Source organism: Danio rerio, chromosome 18, assembly GCF_049306965.1.
Source record: "Danio rerio strain Tuebingen ecotype United States chromosome 18, GRCz12tu, whole genome shotgun sequence".
NCBI classification, from domain to species: Eukaryota; Metazoa; Chordata; class Actinopteri; order Cypriniformes; family Danionidae; genus Danio; species Danio rerio.
In genome coordinates this window covers 1,972,501-1,996,500 of record NC_133193.1, presented here as the reverse complement: position 1 = coordinate 1,996,500, position 24,000 = coordinate 1,972,501, and the positions used below count along the sequence as shown (strand labels likewise).

At 29.7% G+C, this 24,000-nt stretch overlaps 1 protein-coding gene across 1 annotated transcript in view; it reads left to right on the top strand.

The window, feature by feature from the left end:
• pepd (peptidase D) overlaps nt 1-24,000 on the top strand; it is a 100,009-nt gene that overhangs the window by 27,007 nt on the left and 49,002 nt on the right. Inside the window, 5 exon segments of the mRNA NM_198912.1 lie at nt 7,995-8,042; nt 8,135-8,196; nt 10,358-10,402; nt 17,168-17,243; nt 22,216-22,262. Coding sequence (NP_944594.1) covers nt 7,995-8,042; nt 8,135-8,196; nt 10,358-10,402; nt 17,168-17,243; nt 22,216-22,262 — 278 coding nt within the window.

Sequence of the window (24,000 nt, the reverse complement as noted above, 5' to 3'; positions counted from 1 at the left end):
ATGTAAGAGTGCTGATGACAGTAGGGCTTGTTCCTCATGTTTTTGCTCTTTCGCTTGTTTTTTTTTTTTTTTTTTTTTGGAGTGTTTTCTGCTGTTTTGTAAGAGTTAATGACCTTCTCCTGGGGTTCCTCTCAGCGCTGCTTAAACACATCATTTGAGAAGGCAAACAGAGGCGCTGCCAGCAGAAATATCTGTAATCTTACAAAACAAATGAAATCTCCAAGGCAAATAGATGCTGTGCGTTTAATCCGGAGCCGGACTCTGACATTGAGGAGCGTCCCGTCTCTCGCCCTCAGCATCAGATAATGTATGCGGGAATGACTTTCAGAGTCCTCCATTCTGGAAATGTCTTCACTTTTATGCAAACTGAATAAGGAGATAGTTTTAAGTTTACTGAAAAAAATTAAACATTATTAAATATTTATTTATTTATTTATTTTTTAATTTATTTGTTTAATTTGTTTTCTCACTTAATTATTCGTTCAATTTTTTTCCTTTATTTGATTACTCAATTGTTCAATTTCAGTATCCTTGTTTTCATTTACTCATTCATTCATTTATTTTTTGTTTATACAATTGTCCATGCATTTATTAATTTATTCATTCATTCATTCATTTGTTTACTTAATTAGTCATTTAATTATTTTCCTTTATATAATTATTTTATTGTTCATTTTAATTATTCGTGTATTCATGTACCTTTTCATTTTTTTGTTTGTTCATTTATTTATCAACTTATTAATTCAGTTATTTATCAATTCATTTTTTTAATTAGTTTAATTATTAATTAAATATTTTTTCCTTTATTTGATTATTTAATTTAGGTCATTTTAAGTTATCATGTGTTCATTTACTTATTCGTTCCTTTATTTATTTTATTATTATTTTTTTTGTTCATTTATTTATCAACTTATTCAAGTCATTTATTTATAAATTCTCTCTTTTGTTTATTTGTTTAATTAGTTCAATTTAATTATTAATTAAATAATATTTCCTCATGTGATTATTTAATTGTTTATGTTAAGTGTTCATGTTAATTAATTCATTCATTCATTCACACAAATATTTATTCAATTATTTTCCCTTCTTTCAATTATTTAATTGTTCATTTTTGGTATTCATGTATTAATTTACTCATTTATTCATTCATTTATTTGTTCATTTATTTATTAATTGATTCAATTATTTAATTTTTTATTATTAATTGCATTCTTTCATAATTAATCATTTAATTGATCATTTTAAATATTCATTTATTAATTAACTGATTTTTTTCATTCATTTATTCATTCATTCATTCATTTGTTTATTTATTCAATTAATTAATTTGTTTATTTAATTATTAATTTAATTATTTTCCTTTAATTAGAATATTTAATTGTTCATCTCAATTATTCATATAAAAATTTACTCATTCATTCATTTATTCAATCATTTGTTCATTTATTTATTAATTTAATTATTTTTTCTTCTTTTGATTATTTAATTGCCCATTTTAAGTATTCATGTATTTATTTACTTATTAACTCATTCATTTGTTAATTTTTTTATTAATTTCATTCATTCATTCATTCACTTATTTATTTATTCATTCAATTCATTTTCATCCATTTAAAAATATAATTGTAGTGATTAATATAATGAAACTCATGTTTAATCCAGAGCCGGAATGACATTGGGAGCGTCCCGAATCTCGCCCTCAGCATCAGATAATGTATGCAGGAATGACTTTCAGAGTCCTCCATTCTGGAAATGTTGTTGTCGTTTGCTGAAAATGAGTAAATGATGGTAAATTGTGGGAGAATAACATTTTAATGAAATTTATTCATTCGTTCATTCATTTATTTATTCATCCATCCATCCATCCATCCATTCATTTATTACATTATTTAATTAATTTGTTTATTTAAATTTTCATTTAAAATTTTCTCTTATTCATTCAATTATTAATTTATTAATTTATTCATTCATTTATTAAATAATTTAATATTTTATTAATTGTTAATTTCAAGTATCCATATATTCATTTATTAATTGTTCATTTTATTTATTCGTTCATTCAATTCATTCATTCATTCTATTATTCAATCATTTATTTTTCTTTCATTTAAGTTTTGATTTATGCATTCGTGTATTAGTTTACTTTTTATTAGGTTGTTTCATTTATTCTTTTAGTTTAATTATTCAATCATGTACTTATTCCTTCAGTTATTTATTACATTTATTCATTCATTTAATTATTCAATTAATTATTTTTCTTTCATTTGTTTAATTTGTCATTTATGTGTTCATGAATTAATTTGTTTATTTAGTTTATTTAGTTTATTTAGTTTAATTATTACGTTTGTTTAATTATTATTTTATGGGCGGTACGGTGGCTCAGGGGTCACCTTACAGTATGAAGATGGCTAGTTTGAGTCTCCAGCTGGGTCATTTGGCATTTCTGTATGGAGTTTGCATGTTCTCCCCATGTTGGCGTGGGTTTCCTCTGGGTGCTCCGCTTTCCCCCACAGTCCAAACACATGCACTAAAGGTGAATTGATGAACTAAATCGCCCATAGTCTATGAGTGTGTGAATGGGTGTTTCCCAGTACTGGGTTGCAGCTGGAAGGGCATCTGCTGTCTAAAACATATCCTGGATAAATTGGCGGGACTAAGCCAAGAAAAAAGAATGAATGAATATTTTTTTGCCTCTTTTATTCCTCTCCTCATGAGTTCATCTGTGTGTGTTTATCCTGATCCTCGCACTGGTTGCTTTAATGACCCTGATTTTTCCACTTTCTGGGAAATGTTGTCCGAGCAAAAACCCAAACACTATTGATTCACTTTGCATCGATTTCTTGCCATTTGGAGCCCATTAATCTTGATCACTGATTTCTGCCTCATAAAATCTGAATAATTAAGGGCGTGTGACATCGCTGCCAGACTCAATTAAGTTTGGATTTTTGTTCAAATGTTTTAAGAATCGCTCATTCATCATGCATGTCACTTTTATATTTCTCCGCCATCTGTCTTGGGCTCTCAACAATAGTTCTGTGTAAGCACTTTGTTCACAACTTCTCATTTTTGATTTATTTATTCATGTTTCAGAAGCTCCATTAATTTAACAGTTCAGGCTTTTGCCATCTGTTTCATTTGTCTTTGGTTTGATTAAGAAAGTCGTCACGGTTCTTTGAACAATTTAAGACCAAGAACGAGAGGTTTTCTTATTTATTAAACAAGATTTTTGAATGAAATGTTTGTTTTATGATTAAAATAATTTTAATTGTGGTCATGATCACTATTTTCCTGACTGCAGATGCTTTAAATTATATTCATTCATTCATGCATTTATGTATTTATTTATTTATTTATTTATACTTCTATTTATTTGTTCATTCATTTAATTAATTTTTAATACACTTATTAATGTATTCATTTAGTTAATTCATTAATGTTTATTCATTTAGTTACCTATTTACTCATTCATACATTTTTATTATTCATGCATTCATTTATGCATGCATGTTTTTTAACATTAATTTTAATTTTGAATCTTAAATTTAGTTAATTCATTCATTCATTCATACATTCATGCATTTTTATTCGTTTATTTTGTTATTTTTCTTATTCATTAATTTGATCCTAATTATTTATTCATTTGTTTGATGATTAAATATTTTCAAATTTCATGCAGTCATGTATTCATTCATTCATGCATTTAATACTTAAATCATTCATTACAAACATTCATTCATTCAAATTACTATTCAGTTATTTACTCATTCGTTCATTCATTTGTTCATTTATGTATTTGATTCATTCACTCACTCAATTGTTCATTTGTTCATTTTTTGTGTCATTCGTTAATTTGTTCGTTTATGCATTTCATTCACTCCTTCATTCATATGTTTAAGTATTTAATTTGCTCAGTCACTCACTTATTCATTGATCATTTATGTATTTCATTCACTCATTCTTTCATTTGTTCATTTTTGTATGTCATACATTCTCTCACTCTTTCACTTATTTGTTTATGTATTTCATTCAGTCACTCATTCATTCATTGTTCATTTATGTATTTCATTCATATATTTACTCATTCATTAATTAGTTCTTTGTGTATTTCATTCACTCACACATTCACTCATTTGTTCATTTGTTTATATATTTCATTCAGTCACTCACTCATTCCTTGTTCATGTATTTCATTCACTCATTCCTTTGTTTAATTTTGTATGTTATTCATTCACTCACTTATTTATTCATTTTGTAATGTATTTCATTCACTCATTCATTCATGTATTTATTCATTCATTGTTCACTTATGTAAATCATTTAATAATTTACTCATTCATTAATTTGTTCTTGTGTATTTTGTTCACTCATTCATTCATTTGTTAATTTTTGGATTTCATTCATCTACTCAATCGTTCATTCATTTTTATTGATTAAGAGTTTCATTCACTCATTCATTTATTTATGTATTTTATTTATTCAGTCATGCATTCATTGTTTAATTATGCATTTCATTCACTCATCCATTCATTTGTTTTCTTTCTGTTTATTCACTCATTTATTCATTCATTCATTTGTTTGTTTATTTTTGAATTTAATTAATTATTTCGTTTGTTCGTTTATGTATTTCATTCATTCATTCAATTTTTTAATGTATTTTAATTCAGAAAAAAATCTCATTCATCCATTTGTTCATTTATCGATTTAATTTATTAATTTATCGACTTTTTAATAATTTATGTAATTTATTAATTTATTTATTTAGTCATTTGCTCACTCATTCAATTATGTACTTTATTCATTCACTCACTAATTCATTCATTTGTTTATTTATGAATTTTAATTTATTCATTTGTTCATTTCTCTTTTTCATTCATTCTCTGACTCATTCATTTATTTGTTCATTTATGTATTTCCTTTATTCATTTATTCATTAACTCATTCATCCAATTATGGATTTTTCACTCATTCATTCACTTTTTTATTTATTGATTTGTTCATTTTACTTTCATTCATTCACTCACTGACTCATTTAACCATTTGTTTATTCCTTTACTCACTCGTTCATTAATTTGTTAGTTGATATATTTTATTCACTCATTCATTCAGATTGGGGGGAAAAAACTACAGCATTTTTAAGTCTCCTGTTCGTTAAGGAAATGTTTTTCGCTGATTTTGACCCGCGTGATGTGCTTTTTTTGTCATCACTCATTTTCACCTAAAGTAAAGTTAGCATTAGGTGTTAAATGTGTTTTAGCACATCAGGTCAATCACACCCACAGCCAAGCAACACATAACTGCTTCATCTGGAAACATCATGTCACCATATATCCCTTCAGTTATGCTTAAACTACTTTACTTTTAGACATCAAAGAAAAATAAATGTGCATTTCAATTCAATTTGATTCCATTTAAAAATAAAATAAATTCTCTTAGCATTAGTTATGGGCTGTGAAGTAACAGGAAGAATTATAGATATATAATTAACATTAGTAGTGCCAATTTAACAAACGATGCCTTATTATTATTATTATCATTATTATTATAATTATTATTATTATTATCATCATCATCATCATCATCATCATCATCATCATCATCATCATCATCATTATTATTATTATTATTATTATTATTATTATTATCAGATTGATATTTATGTGATAAAACTCACCCTTTGTATTTGTAAATCTAAAAGACTTTTCTTTCAGAGTCATAAGTCAAACCTGGCCTGCAAACAAAATAATCAAATATTTATACGGCTGACACATTAGGATGATGCACTGCTGCTGCACGCCGTCTGCATTTATTACACCACTATACACGCTTTTCAATGAGGAAATCAAATGATTACTAACCGGCTGGTTTTAGAAGACTTCATGCAGCATGTATTTTTTTATTGATTGATCACTGATTGATTTGAATTTTTTAGTGTGTAACATGTACAGTATGTGTTTTCATAAACACTAAAAATGGCATTGTTTTAATAATAATAATAATAATAATAATAATAATAATAATAATAATATTAGGAATAGTAGTTCTTGTCAGATACTGCTTTTACAATTAGGCAGTCAATAATAATTGTATTTGTAATGAAAATGTTAATATAACAACTATGTTGATTTATTTCATTCATTCACTCAGTCATTATTTTTAATTTTGTATTTTAATTCATTCATTCAGAAAAAAAATCATTAATTCATTTGTTCATTTATTTATTGTTTCATTCATTTCCCAACTCATTCATTCATTTGTTAGTTTATGTATTTCATTCATTCATTTATTCGTTTAATCACTCACTCATTCAATTATGTATTCCATTCATTCATTCATTCATTCATTCATTCATTCATTCATTTATTTGTTCATTTGTTATGCCTTTTTATTCTTTAATTAATTTGTTTTTTAATTCATTGCCCAACTCACTCACTAATTCATTCATTCATTCGTTTATGTATTTCATTAATTCGTTTTTTCGTTCCCTCATTCAATTATGTATTTTTTTCATTCACTTACTCATTCATTCATTTGTTATGCATTTTCAGTCATTCATCCATTCCTTTGTTCATTTATCTTTTTCATTCATTCATCATTTGTACATTAATCTATTTAATTCATTAATTTTGTTAATTCACTTACTCATTCACTTCAGTGTTTTATTCACTCACTCATTTATTCATTTGTTATGTATTTTCAGTCATTCGTCCGTTCTTTTGTATATTTATCTTTTTCATTCACCCATTCACCCATTCATTCATCATTTGTACATTTCTGTGTTTAATTTATTAATCTATTAATTCACTCACTCATTCAGTTATGTGTTTTATTCACTCTCTCATTCATTCACTTGCTCATTTATGCATTTCATTCATTCATTTGTTCATTTAAAATTTTCATTCATTTACTCACTCATTTTTTAATTTGTTTATTTATGTATCTCATTCATTCATTTACTCATCCTTTCATTTGTTAGTTTATATATATATATATATATATATATATATATATATATATATATATATATATATATATATATATATATATATATATATATATATATATAATAATATTATAATAATATATAATAATATAATAATATATATATATATATATATATATATATATATATATATATATATATATATATATATATATATATATATAAACGTAACCGTTTTAATAGTTTAATAATTCATTTCTAATAACTGATTTATTTTATCTTTGCCATGATGACAGTAAATAATATTAGACTAGATATTCTTCAAGACACTTCTATACAGCTTAAAGTGACATTTAAAGGCTTCACTAGGGTAACTAAGTTAACTAGGCAGGTTAGGGTAATTGGGCAAGTTATTGTACAATGATGGTTTGTTCTGTAGACTATCGAAAATAAATATAGCTTAAGGGGCTAATAATATTGACCTTAAAATGGTTCATAAAATAATTTAAAACTGCTTTTTATTCTAGTCTAAATAATTCTAAATAGGTCTAAATTCTGAAATATAAATAAAAAGTCTGAATTCTGAGATATAAACTCAGCATTTCCTAGAAATATTTAGAAAATTGAGGACAGATAATAAATTTACAGAAATAGGTTGACAATTTTAGTAGTGAAGCGTTCAGCATTCGGCTCTGTGTGGTATGTGTGGATTAGTGTTGAGCTCCTGCAGAAATGTGGATTTCTCAGTGAAATCTCCCCGCAGGTAAAACCGTCTGTGTTTGATTCGTCCTGTGGGTTTAAAACGCTTCTCATCCACTCCTGAGAGCACATAAAACAGCTCCGGTGTTCTTCCCACAATCCTTCGCTCACAGTACAGCGGCTGCAGATTATTGATGATTCAGTGTCTGATTGGTCCACGTGAAGATTGTTTGTCTACCTTGAGGAAATCTCTGCTCAAATCCGGTCTCGCTGATGTTCATTGTAGCTGTCAGAAATGTTGAGGGATTTGGATTTTCCTGGATATTTTGCTTAAATGATGTGCTTTTCTCCACAGATCGCTGATGTCCTGGCTAAGATGAAGCCAAGTGTGCTGCTCACATTGGTAAGATTGTTCATTAGATGATGGTTCAGTTCAATTCTTGCCTACAATAATGAGATGGTTTAACGTGTTTCTCTGTGTTTCCTCGTGTGTAGCGAGGGCTGAACACTGATAGCGGCAGCACCTGTCGTGAAGCCTCCTTTGAAGGCATCAGTCGGTGAGTTTCATCCTTTATTCAGAGTTCTGCTCCTGAAACTCACTCGGAGAAAGTGGCACACAAAACCCTCTGTGTGTTTGAAGTAAGATCACACACAGGGTTTAGATCTTCACTGTTATCTCTTACTGCAACATTTATGGACGAGGACGTTTTAATAGTGTCTGAATGTCATCGCATTAGATACAAAAGAGTCCATTCAGTTCAGCTCAGTTCAAAAGAGTCAATTCAGCTCTGTTCAGTTCATAAGAGTCCGTTCAGTTCAATTCAAAAGAGTCAATTCAGCTCTGTTCAATTCAAAAGAGTCCATTCTGATCAGTTCAATTTAAAAGAGTCGATTCAGCTCTGTTCAATTAAAAAAAGTCAGTTCAGTTCAATTCAAAAGAGTCAATTCAGCTCTGTTCAGTTCATAAGAGTCCGTTCAGTTCAATTCAAAAGAGTCAATTCAGCTCTGTTCAATTCAAAAGAGTCCATTCTGATCAGTTCATTTTAAAAGAGTCGATTCAGCTCTGTTCAATTAAAAAAAGTCAGTTCAGTTCAATTCAAAAGAGTCAATTTAGCTCCTGTTGAATTCAAAAGAGTCCATTAAGTTCAGTTCAATCGAAAAGAGTCAATTCAGCTCAAAGTAATAAATTTTGTTAAATTCAATTCGAAAGAGTAAATTCAATCTTAAAAGTAAATTCAAATGAGTTCAATTAAAAATGTCAATTCGGCTTAAAATAGTTAATTCTGTAAAATTATTTCAAGAGTCAATTCAATAAATACAATTCAAAAGAGTCAATTTAGTTCAGTTCAAAAGAATCCATTCAATCAGAGTTAATTCAGATCAGTACAATTTAAAAGATTCACTTCACTCAATTCAGTTAAAAAGAGTAAATTAAGTTCAAAATAGTTAAGTCAGTTGAATTAAATTTAAGTTGAATCAATTCAATTCAAAAGAGTCAATTCAGTTCAATTCTAAAGAGTAAATTCAGCTTAAAATAGTAAATTCTGTTAAATTCAATTCAAAAGAGTCAATTCAATCAAAGCATCAATACAGAAGAGTCAGTTCAGCTCTGTTCAATTCAAAAGAGTCTGTTCAGTTCAATTGAAAAGAGTCAATTCAATCTAAAAGTTAATTCAGATTAGTTCAATTAAAAAAAAGTTAATTATACAGATCAGTACAATTCAAAAGGGTCAATTAACTTCATTTCAAAAGAGTCCGTCCAATCAAAGAGTTTATTCAGTCTATTCAAATTATCACACAATTTGAAAGATTCAATTCAGTCAATTCAGTTAAAAAGCATGAATTCGGTTCAAAATAGTCAACTCGGTTCAATTAAATTTAAGTTGAACCAATTCAAATTCAAAAGAATCAATACAGTTTTATTCAAAAGAGTCAATTCAATCTAAAAGTAATTTTAGATCACTACAATTCAAAAGAGTCAATTCAGTTTGAATGAGTTCGTTAAATCAAAGAGTTAATTCAGATCAGTACAATTTGAAGGAGTCAATTCACTTCCTTCATGGAGCTGAATGCAGTAAATAGTCTGTATAAAACAAACTTTTATAACCAGATTATTCAACAAAAAATAATTAGTGCAGTAAAATATCTGTAATCACAAGCTCAAGCTTATACATACAATAATCAACACAATGTAGAAGTGATCGGACCCTTTATAATAATTAGGAATATAATAATAATATTTATAATACACTCATCAACCAATCAGAATCGAGCAATGGTTGTATTATAAGAAAAATAATGACTCTTTAAGTTTAAATATTTTAAAAATTATTATTAATAATAATAAAATTGCTTCAAAACAAACTTGAAACTAATAATTCTGAAAAGAAAGTAAAAAAATAAGCAATCAGATTATTACAATAATGAAGAACACAGTTTTATGGAAATAAAAATCAGTTCAAATGTCATCAAAAGCACATTTTTAGTACAGAACAATTTATTATTTATGGGCCTGAGATGCTAAAACAAACGTTGTAGTGTTGAAAACCAAAGCTTTTATTGACACAGAAACAAATGAAATGCAAAAACAATAGATGGAGTGTTAAAAACCAACACATTTATTGACACAAAAAGAATTGAAGTGCTAAAACAATAGATGCAATGTTGAAAATGAATGCATTTAGTCACACAAAAACATTATGTTCTTCTCTTCTGCAGGTTTGAGGTGAATAACTCGCTGCTGCACCCTGTGATTGTGGAATGGTGAGTGCTCTTTACATCACACGTATAGTCAAAACATTTCAACTGAATTAAATCTTTTTTTTTCTGCAGCCGAGGTGTGATTGATGTCTTAATAACTAAAGCACAAATCTGAGCTTGTTACTAAAGTCCAATTAACAAAATCAAAGGCAGTTTGCCGGTTACTCCAATTAGCAAGTGTTTGATCTTTTGATGAAAGGTAGAGTAGACGGCGATTACCAGCGCTTCGTTACGACTGAACTTGGACTGTTTCATCTCTTCGTGTTCCGATTCATTGCATCTTTTAAAAAGTTTGTTCTTAATGTGTTTGTGAAGATCGGCTTGTTTCTTTGTCTTTTATTTAATTAATGGAGAATCATTAAGCATGCAGACACAATGGGCTGGATCAGATGTGATTCTTTGTTCTGTTGTATTAATGTTTGAATTTTGTTGGGGGGGGGGGGGGGGGGGGGAATTATATTCAAATGAAACCATCATCTATTAAAGCCTGTTTCTGCTGGGGGATAAAAAAAGACATAAACTTAATTGTTATTTTTCTCACAACTCTCTCACAATTACTTTTAAAAAAAAATAATTCTGGAGAATAGAGTAATCCCAGAAGTGTGAAGTAAAGTTGCTTAAAGAGGCTTAAGGTTTTAAAACTTGCAATAAAGAAATGTACAATTTTACAACCACATCACACTTCTTCATTTGCATGTCTCTATTCTTCATTTACATCTAACAATTCTTATTTACATGCTGTATTTCTTTGTTTGCATGTCACAGTTTTTCACTTGCATGTCACACAGATTCATTTGCAAGCCACACTTCATTGACATGTCAAAATCCTAATTTACATGCCAGAATTCTTGATTTGCGTGTCAAAATTCTTGATTTGCATGACACAATTATAATTTACATGCCACAGTTTTTCATTGGTATTTCACAATTTTAATTTGCATGCCACAATTTTTCATTTGCATGCCACATTTATAATTTACATGCCACAATTTTTCATTTGCATGCGATAATTTTTAATTAACATGCCACAATTCTTCATTTACATTCCACAATTCTTCATTCGCATGCCACAATTTTAATTTGTCACAAATTTAATTTGCATGCCACAATTCTTTATTTGCATGCCACAATTTTTCATTTAGATGTCACAATTTTAATTTGCATGCCACAATTCTTCATTTGCATGCCACAATTCTAAATTCCATGCCCTAATTCTTCATTTGCATACCACTATTCTTCATTGGCATTCCACAATTTAAATTTGCATGCCACAATTCTTCATTTGCATGCCACAATTCTTGATTTGCGTTTCACAATTCTAATTTACGTGTCACAATTCTTCATTTGCATGCCACAATTTTAATTTACATGTCACAGTTTTAATTTGCATGTCACAGTTTCTTATTTGCATGTCACCATTCTAATTTACATGCCACGATTCTTTATTTGAATGTCACACTTCTTAATTTACATGCCACAATTCTTGATTTGCATGTCACAATTCTAATTTACGTCACAATTTTTTTGTTCGCGTGCCACAATTCTTCATTTGCATGCCACAATTCTTAATTTCCATGCCACAATTCTTCATTTGCATGCCACAGTTTTAATTTACATGCCACAGTTTTAATTTGCATGCCACAATTCTTCATTTGCATGCCACAATTCTTTATTTGCATGCAACAATTTTAATTTACATGTTACAGTTTTATTTTGCATGCCACAATTCTTCATTTGCCTGCCACAATTTTTCATTTACATGCCACAGTTCTTCATTTGCATGCCACAATTTAAATTTAGATGTTACAATTCTAATTTACATGTCACAATTCTTGATTGCATGTCATATTTCTAATTTACTTGTCACAATTTTTATTTATGTCACAATTCTTCATTTGCATTCCACAATTCGTTGCTTGCATGCCAATGCAAACTCTAATTCACATGACACAGTTCTAATTTATGTCACGTGCGTGTCACAGTTCTAGTTTGCATGTCATCATTTGAATTTGCATGTCATAATTTTTTATTTGCGTGTCACGTTTCTTTATTTGCATGCCACAATTTTAATTAACATGCCACAATTCTAATATACGCACCACGTAATGCATGCTACAATTCTTCATTTCCATTCTACAGTTCTTTGTTTGCATGCCATAATTCATCATTTCCATTTCACAATTCTTTCTTTGCATGTCAAAATTCTCATTTTACACCACAATTCTAATTTGCATGTAAAAACTCCTCATTTGCATGTCACTTATTCTATTTTATGTTACAGTTCTGAGTTTAAAAACTCTTTAAATTTGACTCAAATAGCTAAATATCGCAGTGCTGATGCTCCTAATTTTTAAGAAATTAAAATCAGAATGGTGAGATGAAACGCATCAGTTCTCTGTTGTTATTGTTGTGCGGTGTAAAGGATCTTTGCTCCTCTTGTCATGAGGCAGTCAGTGTTGAGCTGAAGCGCTTCAGATAATTTCAGCACAATGACTCTTGAGTCTGAAGCACACGATCAGCAGTGCAGTGTGTCTCTCCTGTGCAGGTCTGTGTGTAATGGTCTGCGTGCTTCTCTCTCTGCTGTGTGCATTAGGATTTCTCCTCTATTACTGGCTGGAAAGTGGCTCATTACCGTCTCCCTTTGCTCGCCCGCTAACTCTGTTGTTTTCTTGTTATTCTCTCCTTCACTTATTACTCTGAGATTTGCAGAGAGAAATTGCAGCTCGCTTCTGCATGATGAAGCATTTCACAGATATTAAAGACCTGCAGATGCGTTTACGTCACCTGACAAACAACTGAAGAACACGACTACGACTGTTAGCGGTTCTGTTATACACGCAGAATACAGAGAACACTGAGACCAGTCTAATGCTGCACTGGTGTATTAGCAGCAGTGTCACATCAACAAGATCCATCTCTCCCCTCTTTCTTTCTTTCTTTCTTTCTTTCTTTCTTTCTTTCTTTCTTTCTTTCTTTCTTTCTTTCTTTCTTTCTTTCTTTCTTTTTTTTTTCTTTCTTTCTTTCTTTTTTTCTTTCTTTCCTTCCTTCATTCCTTTCTTTTTTCCTTCTTTTCTTCTTTCTTTCATCATCCATTCTTCCATCTTCCTTTTTGTCCTTCTGTCCTTCCTTTATCCACCATCCATTCATCCTTTATTTTGTTCTCTCGTTCTTTCTCTTGTTCTTTCTTTTTAACTTATTTTTTCTTTCTTATTTTTCTGCCATCCATCCTTCTAACCTTCCTTTTTTCTTTCCTTTCTGTCCACTATCCATTCATCCGTTCTTTATTTCTTTTTCTTTTTCTTTCTTTTTTCTTTCTTTCTTTCTTTCTTTCTTTCTTTCTTTCTTTCTTTCTTTCTTTCTTTCTTTCTTTATTTCTTTATTTCTTTCTTTCTTTCTTTCTTTCATCATCCACCCATCCTTCCATCATTCATTCTTTCATCTTCCTTTCCATCCTTCTCTCCTTCCTTTCTGTCCACCATCGATTCATCCTATATTTTGTTCTCTTTCTTTCTTTTCTTCTGTTCTTTCTTTTTCATTTCCTTTTTCTTTTTTTATTTTCTTTCTTTTTTCTGCCATCCATTTATCTTAACCTTCTTTCCTATCTTTCTTTGTCCACCATCTGTTCTTTCTCTCTTTCTTTCTCTTGTTTTTTCTCTCATTCTTTTCTCGTTCTTTTTCTCGTTCTTTTTTTCTCTCGTTCTTTTTCAATTACTTTTTCTTTCTTTCTTTTTTCTACCATCGATCCAACCTTCCAACCTTCCATCCTTCATTCCTTTTTTCTTTCCTTTCTGTCCACCATCAATTTATCCTTTCTTCCATTCTTTCATTCTTTCCTATCTCTTGTTCGTTCGTTCTTTCTTTCCTTCTTTCTTCCATCTTCCTTCCTTCATCTGTGTGTGTGTCTGTGTGTGTGTGTGTGTGTGTGTGTGTGTGTGTGTGTGTGTGTGTGTGTGTGTGTGTGTGTGTGTGTGTGTGTGTGTGTGTGTGTGTGTGTGTGTGTGTGTGTGTGTGTGTGTGTGTTACTTTAATAATGCCACTAATATTATATTCCTACTCCACATGTCTTAAATTCATTTCTGTTCAGTGATGACTTTAGTCAGATTAAGGTGATCAAAAATGGTTGTTTGTAGCTTATGTAGGCAATTCTACAGTTCAACATTCATGTTTACCTGAATAAACAGTGAGTAAACACTACAAGTTAATCTTATTGAACATCATTTATTTTCATCACCAATTATCACAGTAGAACAGTTTCTCCAGCAGTTTGTGATGCATTTTGGAAACAGGAGATGAGCCCCTGGTCTAATGCGCCACCTGGCTTGAGAAACCCGTTCTCAAAGACTTATATATAGTCATTATTTGGGTAGCATACATACTCTGAATGCCTTCGACAGAATGAGCCATTTTAATCTAGATTAATTCCAAGATTACAGTGAGATTAATCTAGATAAAAAAAATCATTGTATGACCACCTATAATATATATATATATATATATATATCTCCTCATTTTATATGATGAATAATTCATCATGTGACCAGCATGAAAGCTTATTATTAAACAGTTTGTGTAGTTTTTGTGAGAGTCTGTGAGGTTTACCAGAGCAGGTCTTCACTGATTCCTGATGTTGGAGATCCACTGATCCGTGTGTGTGAAGTGTTCAGTGCTCTGGAATAAAGCTGCTGATGAGAATCACATCGCTGATCGTTACCATGGGTTACCGCTCATGTGTGTGTGAGTGTGTGTGTGTCTGTCCGTGTGTGTGTGTGTGTGTGTGTGCGTTTCTGTGTGTGTGTGTGTGTGTGTGTGTGTGTGTGTGTATGTGTGTGTGTGTGTGTGTGTGTGTGTGTGTGTGTGTGTGTGTGTGTGTGTGTCCGTGTCTGTGTGTGTGTGCATGTGTGTCTCTCTGCATACATGTGTGCGCGTCTCTGCCTGTTTGTGCTCGCCTGTGTGTTTACGTGTGCTCGTGTGCATGCGTCTGTGTGTTTCTGTGAGTCTGTTTGAGCCTGTCTCTGTGTATATCCCTGTGTGTGTGTGAGCCTGTCTCTGTGTATATCTGTGTGTGTGTGTGTGTGTGTGTGTGTGTGTGTGTGTGTGTGTGTGTGTGTGTGTGTGTGTGTCAGTGTTTCCCTGTGTCTGTCATGTGCACACTTGTATGTGCGTGTCTGTGATCTCTGTGTATGTGTGTGTCTGTCTGTGTGACTCCGGTGCGCGCGTGTATGTGCTAGTTTCTGTGTTTCCGTGAGTCTGTGTGTGTCTGTACACGTGTGTGAGTCTGTGTGTATATCTGGTTCTGTGCGTGCATGTGTGCGTGCGTGCTGTGATTATATTTAGATGTGTTATTATAAAGTTGGCACATTGGCACTGACTCATAAGAGGTGATGTCAGGATGCTTCAGTAATGCAGGCGCCTTCATTAAGACATAAACCAAGATGCTCCCGCAGAAGAGATGCTGGAGGTGAAGAAAAAACACACACTAACGAGACACAAGTGCTGATCTCTCTGACGTCAGACCTGCTGGGTTTGGGCTAAGTTTAGGATTTGCCGTTTAGCGCAGACGTTTGTTCTTTGACTCTCTGTGCTTCTGCACGAATCGAACACTTTTATTCAGGAAAAAAAAAGTATTTAAAATTGATCATATGGGCTATTTAAATTAGAAAATTATACAGTTCTAAAATAAATAAATAATAAATATGACCAAAATAAGAGTTCAATTTTTTTGTAAATATTCAGTTGCAATGAAAATATAAATAAATAAATTAATAAGTAATTATATAGATATAGTTAAATAAATAAATTAAATAAATACCTATTAGGACCAAATTGAGAGGAAAACTTTTTGTAAATAAAAAGTTCCAATAATAAACAAAAAAATAAAAAACTAAATAAATAATTAAATTATTCAAATAAATAATTAGTTTTAAAAGAAATAGGTAAAATAAATAGATACATAAAAAGTTTAATTAATAAATTGATAAATAAATGAATTAACTAATAAATAACTAAATAGTTGATACGTATAGATAAATAAACAGTTAAACAAAATAAATAAATAGTTGAAATAAATGGATAAATAAATAGTTGAAATAAATAGATAAATAAACAGTTAAGTAAATAAATAAATAAATAGTTGAAATAAATAGTTACCTGTATAAAAATATAGTTTAAATAAATAAATAAATAGTTAAATAAATAAATAAATAAAAAAAGTTGAAATAAAAGGATAAATAATCAGTTAATTGAAATAATAAAATAAATAAATAGTTGAAATAAATAGTTAAATAAATAAACAAATAGTTTAAATAAATAGTTAAATGAAGTAAATGGATAAATAAACAATTGAAATAAATAGATAAATAAACAGCTAAATAAATAAATAAATAAGTAGTTGAAATAAATAGTAAAATAAATAAATAGTTGAAATAAATTGTTAAATAAATAAACAAATATATAGTTGAAATAAATTGTTAAATTAATAAATAATTAGTTAGAATAAATAGTTAAATAAATGAATAGTTGAAATAAATGGATAAATAAATAGTTAAAATAGATAAATAAACAGTTAAATAAATAAATAAATGAAATAAATCATTATATAAATAAATAAATAGTTGAAATAAATAGTAAATTAATAAATAAATAAATACTTGAAAAAAAAACAAATTAATAGTTGAAATAAATAGTTAAATAAATAATCAGTTAAGTAAGTAATTAAGTAAGTAAATAAGTCGCAGATCATTAATGGTGTTTATTTCTCTCTGTCTGTAGTCGTCTGCTAAAGACCGACATGGAGCTGGAAGTTCTGCGCTACACAAACCGCATTTCCAGCGAAGCCCATAAAGAGGTAAAAACACCACCGTCTGTCAATTCATTTCACTGTTAATAAGCTATTCTCTTGGCAGAGTGTTTGCAGGATGATCCAGAGGGAGAATCACTCATAAACACACACAGATGCGCTGAAGTTGAGCTTGTGTTTTCTGCATTGTTAGTGTGTATCAGTACAGTAAACGCTTCCAGAATAATCACACAGATTTAGACCGTTTGATCAGAATCTAGGCCAGCCATGCATTTATTCTTCACAAGGCAATACCAGCATGCTAAACACTTGATAACTGAGCACAGAAAATAGTTTACATCTTGATTTTGATTTATTAATGATTTAATACTAAACAAAACATGCAAATAATAGAAAATAAAACAAACAAACTCTGCCCAATGTCTGCTATTTGTGAATAAGCTTGTCTGATGTATATTATTAGTCTTCAGTCACTTTGCTGTAAATCATTCAGACTCTCAGCATAAGCGCTAGTATTTATAATGTGAACATGACGTTTGAGAAATGCATGACGGTAAATAAAACTCTCAGGGACTCAAAAGTCATTTAATAATCCAGATTGATGGTGCTGCTTTATGGCAGAATGACTTCCTGATATCCATTAATGGTTGAAAGGCCTTTTTAAGAGTGCTGGATATTAATGGAGCAGCGATTTGTGTTAGAATTAATGCTGTGTGTTTAAGCTGAGACCATATTTATCATCGTAAGTGCTGGCTTTAATATTGATCATTACATCAGAAGGTTTGTTAAACAGTTTGTGCCTTTTAAAGTAAAATACCACTCTTTGCCTTGATGATAGTAGATAAAGTGACATTTAAAGGCTCAATTAGGCTAACTATGCAGGTTATTGAACAACTGTTTTTTTTTTTTTTTTTTTTTTGTGTTAATCAGTATTATTTTATTTTATTTTTTTGTGTATTTTATTTTTCCTTTATTTTATTATTTTTTTATTTTATTTTAATGTATTTTTTTATTTTATTTTATCTTAATTTTTTTCATCTATTTATTTTATTTATTTTTTAATATATTTTTTATTTATTAAAGATTTTATTTTTTTTTTTTTTCCAATTATTATTATTCATTTATTTAATTTTATTTTTCAATTATTTTATTTTAAATTAATTAATTGTTCTGTTTAATTACATTTTTTATATTATTTTCAATTAATTCTATTGTTCATTTTTTTATTTAAATTCTAATATTTTTTATTTATTCAATATTTTCTTTATTTTACTTTTATTTAAAAATGTTCTATTTTAATAAAATTTGTAATTTTATATTATTTCAAATTTATTCTATTTTTTATTTATTAACTTTTCATTGATTTTCATTTATTTAATTTTTCAATTAAAAATTATAATTGGTTCCGGTGAAATCAGATTCATATGGTGCCCATATTTTCATGCATGTAAGTTAACAGGACAGTTCACCCAAAATTTTAATCTTTTCACGATTTCATCTTCCTTATGTGTTTCAAATCTTTGAGTTTCTTTCTTCAGCTGAACATAAGAGAAGATATTCTGCAGAAAGCTGAAAACCAGTAACCATTGAACTCCATAGTAGGGTAAACAAATACTATGGAAGTCAATGGTTACTGGCTTTCAGCATTTTTCTAAATATCTTCATTTGTGTTCTGCAGAAGAGAAGAACTCATTAGGTATGAAACAAGTAAAAGGTGAGTAAATGATGACAGAATATTCATTTTTGGGTGAACTATCCCCTTAACATATATGTTAATTACTATTTAAGTGGTTGTCTGTCTTAATCTTATTCACAGTGTAAAACGCTTGTCAGCTTGATTTACAGCAGTAAGATGTTTGAGCCAGAGTTTGTGACTAACAGCAGATTCTGGTTAATTTTTCTCATATTTTCATTCCAGTGCTTTGACTGAATGTCATATTTTGCTCTAAAATGGACTTTATTTTTGTAACAAGTGCGCTTTCTGTAGTCCTCAATCTCAGCAGGCTTTAATAAGCAGCAGTTTCTCTATTCTTTGCTGAAATGTGACCTCTATATGTGTCTCATGGTCCTCCAGAAATCATGATTGGATGATCAAGAAATATCCCTAATTATTAGCAATGCTGAACGCTGTTGTGGTGCTTCTTATTTTCATGGAAGCTGGTCAGTTTGAATCGTCAAGATTCTTTGATCAATAGAAATTTTGAAAGAACAGAATTTATTTTAATATATAATATACATAGTATAATAAAATATTAACACTACCGGTCAAAAGTTGTTGTTTTTTTTATGTTTTTTTTTTAAGAAAAATATTCTGTTCAATATGGCAGAATTTATTACATGTAAAAAAGAAACAGTTAAATTGTTAAATACTTATTTCTTAAATATTCATTACTTGAATGTATTTATACAGATGATAGTAATAATAATACAAATAATAATAATAATACAAATAATAATAATAATAATACAAATAATCATAATAATAAGACAAATAATCATAATAAAAATATTAAGAATAATAGATTGATGATAATAATAATAATAATAATAATAATAAAAATAATACAAATATTAATGCAAGTAATCATAATAATACAGATAATAATAATAATAATAATAATAATAATAATATTATTATTAATAATACAAATAATTATAATAATAAGACAAATAACCATAATAAAAATATTAAGAATAATACAGATTATGATAATAATAATAATAATAATAATAATAATGAAAATAATAATAATAATTATAATAATAGGAAAAATAATTATGCAAAGAATAATAATAATAATGCAAATGATAATACATATACAAATAATAACAATAATAATAATAATAATTATTATTATTATATTGATGCAAATAATATTAATAATAATAATAATACAAATAATAATAATAATAATAATACAAATAATAATAATAATGATAATTACAATAATAATAATTACAATAATAATAATAATAATAATTAGATTAATAATATAAATATAAGAGTGATTTCTGAAAGATCATTTAACTGAACACTGATGTAATAAAGCTGAAAATTCATTTATAAAATTACTGGAATAAATGATTAAATAAAATTATAATCTACTTTTGAACAGTTATTACAGTTTTACAATCTGTACTGTATTTCTGAATAAATAAATGCAGTCTTGGTGAGCAGGAGAAGCTTTTAAAAAACATTTAAAATTCACACTAACTCAAAACCTCTGACCTGTAGTGTAGTGTATATAATATACCTAATATTACCTTGTAAAATATATTATACTGTTGAAATGAGAATTATTCTCCATCCTGTTAATTTTCTTCAAGTATTTCCCAAATGATGTTGAACAGATTCAAGAATTTTTCACAGTATTTCCTAAAATATTTTTTCTTCTGGAGAAAGTCTGATTTGTTTTATTTCGGCTTGAATTAAAGCAGTTCTTAATAGTTTTAAACCCATTTTAAGGTCAATATTATTAGCCCCCTTAAGCAATATTAGGTTTGGATTGTCTCCAGAACAAACCACTGCTATACAATGACTTGCCTAATTACCCTAATTTTACCCTAATTAGCCTAGTTAAGCCTTTAAATGTCACTTTAAGCTGTATAGAAGTGTCTTGAAGAATATCTAGTCTAATATTATTTACTGTCATCATGACAAATATCAAATAAATCAGTTATTAGAGATGAGTTATTAAAACTATTATGATTAGAAATGTGTTGAAGAAATCTGCTCTCTGTTAAACAGAAATTGGGGGAAAATATTCAGGACGACTAATAGTTCTGACTTCAGTTGCACATAATTTACCATAATGTAACATATTATATCATATGACAATACAGATGTCTCCTGTGATCAATGTAATGGGTCATTACTGCATAACATTCCTGTCCTTTATTCCTACAAGTATCCTATTACCCCTCTGCCACCCAGCACGCCAACATTATCTGTAACAGCCTGATCTCCGCAATCTCCCGGGGATCCTTCAGTGCGGCGTGACTCAGACACTCGATTAAAATAAAAGCTTCCTAACCTACAATCATCAAACAGCCCCTGTAATCCGCCCGCGACTCCTTCATTTCTCTCCGCAAATCACTGTTATCTCATCAAATGGAGGAGCCGTCCCGCCATTCACAGCCAATTGATGGTCATTTCCACAGCCGCTGTTCAGCTCTCCTGTGTGTGTGTGTGTGTGTGTGTGTGTGTGTGTGTGTGTGTGTGTGTGTGTGTGTGTGTGTGTGTGTGTGTAGTTCTTATCTGCGCGCTTACACTGCAGACGAGAGTTCAGTCTGATTATTAGACATTATCTGTAGAGGAAAACCCTCTCTGTGTGTGTGTGTGCGTACGTACATGGGTTTGTGTCTCTGTTTGTTTGTTTGTTTGTTTGTTTGTGTGTGTGTGTGTGTGTGTGTGTGTGTGTTCGACCGTGCGTGTGTGTGTGACCGTGTTTGTGCATACGTACATGCATTTGTGTGTGTGTGTATCTGTGTCTGTTTGTGTGTGTATGACTGTGTGTTTCTATTTGTGTGCAAGCGCATATGTGTGTGCATACTTGCATGCATTTGTGTGCATGTGTCTGTTTGTGTGTGTTTGACGGTGTGTGTCTCTATTTGTGTGCACGTGTGTGTGAGTGTGTGTGTGTGTGTGTGTGTTTGCTTGCTTGTGTGTGTAGGTGTGTATTTGTTACTGTGCGTGGGTGTGTGTGTGTGTAGTTGAATGTTTCATAAAGCAGCGTGCGTGCGTGTGTGCGTGCTTGTGTGTGACTGTGTATGACTGTGAGTGTGTGCGTGTGTCTATGTGTGTTTGTTTACTGTCAACGTGTGTGTGTGCGTGCGTGCGTGCGTGTGTGTGCTCGTGTGTGTGCGCGTGTGCTATGCGTGCGTGCATGTATGCGTGTCTGTGTCTGTGTGTGTGTGTCTGTGTGTGTGTGTGTGTGTGCATGCTTGAGTCTTTGTGTGAGTGTGTGTATGTGTAATTGAGTGTTTTATAAAGCGGTGTTTGTGTTGTTTCATCTTGTAGGTGATGAGACGTGTGAAGCCGGGCCTGAAGGAGTATGAGATGGAGAGGTGAGTGTTGATCCACTGATACTGCAGTCATTCATAGTAAACACTATAGTGTTTTTAAACCAAACTAAATATTATAATAAACATTATAGCCTTTACTCTTTGTTAATGAATGCTGCAGCATACTTTAGTAATAACTATAGTGAACTGATTAACTAATAAATATGGTAATGTACTTTAGCTTTTCCTACAGTAAACTGTTGTGTTGTGTAGTACAATATAACATATAACTGTAGAAATCTACAGTATTGGGTCATTTGTTTATATTACTATAGTTGTTGAGCGCATAGCAACTGTAGAATCGCCAACTCTTGATTAATTTCTATAGGTGTTACCATAGCAACTGTAGAATCGCCACAACAGATGAATTTCTATAGGTGTTACCATAGCAACCGAAAAATCACCATGACAGATGAATCTCTATAGTTTTTGTTATCATAGCAACTGTAGAATCACCACGACAATTGAATTTCTATGGTTTTTGGTACCATAGCAACTGTACAATCACCATGACAGATGGATTTCTATAGTTTTTGTTACCATAGCAACTATAGAATCACCACGACAGATAAAATTCTATAGGTGTTACCATAGCAACTGTAGAATCACCACGACAGATGAATTTTTTTGTGTAACCATAGCAATTGTAGAATCACCACAACAGATTAATTTCTATAGGTGTAACCATAGCAACTATAGATTCACCACAGCAGATACATTTCTATAGTTGTTACCATAGCAACTATAGAATCACTACAACAGATTAATTTCTATCATTGTTGTGTTACCATAGCAACTGTAGAATCACCACAACAGATCAGTCGCTATAGTAGTTGTTACCATAGCAACTGTAGGATCACCACAACAAATCAGTTGCTATAGTTGTTGCCATGGCAACTATAGAATTACCATAACAGATCATTTACTATAGTAGTTGTTACCATAGCAACTATAGAATCACCGCAACATATCAATTATTTTAGTTGTTGTTACCATAGCAACTATAGAATCACCACAACAGATCAATTGCTATAGTAGTTGCGTTACCATAGCAACTACAGAATCACCATAACAGATCAATTGCTATAGTGGTTGTGTTACCATAGCAACTATAGATTCACCACAATGGATACATTTTTACTTTACTATCTACTCTACTATATGTATATGTACTTCTAAGGACCCCATCAATAATGAGATGGTTCGTCTCATGGGGTTATTCCATTTAATACATTAAATTTAAAAAATTATGTTTTTTTCCTTTTTTTCTTTCTTATTTGTTTATTCATTTGCTTATTCTTTTTTTATTCATTCATTTATTTATTTACTTATTTATTCATTCATTCATTCATTTATTCATTTATTTATTCATTTATTTGTTTATTTTTTATTTATTTGTTCATTCATTCATTCATTTATTTATTTATTTATTTATGTATCATTCATTTAGTCATTGATTTATTCATTTATTCATTCATTCATTCATTCATTTATGTATCATTTATTTAGTCATTGATTTATTCATTTATTCATTCATTCATTTATCTATTTCTTTATTTCTTTATTCATTCATTCATTCATTTATTCATTCATTTATTTATTCATTTATTTGTTTATTTTTTTATTTATTTGTTCATTCAGTCATTTTTTCATTCATTCATTCATTCATTTATTAATTTATTTATTTATATATTTTTATTTTTTCTTTATTTATTTTGAGGGACTCAGTGGATCAAACGTG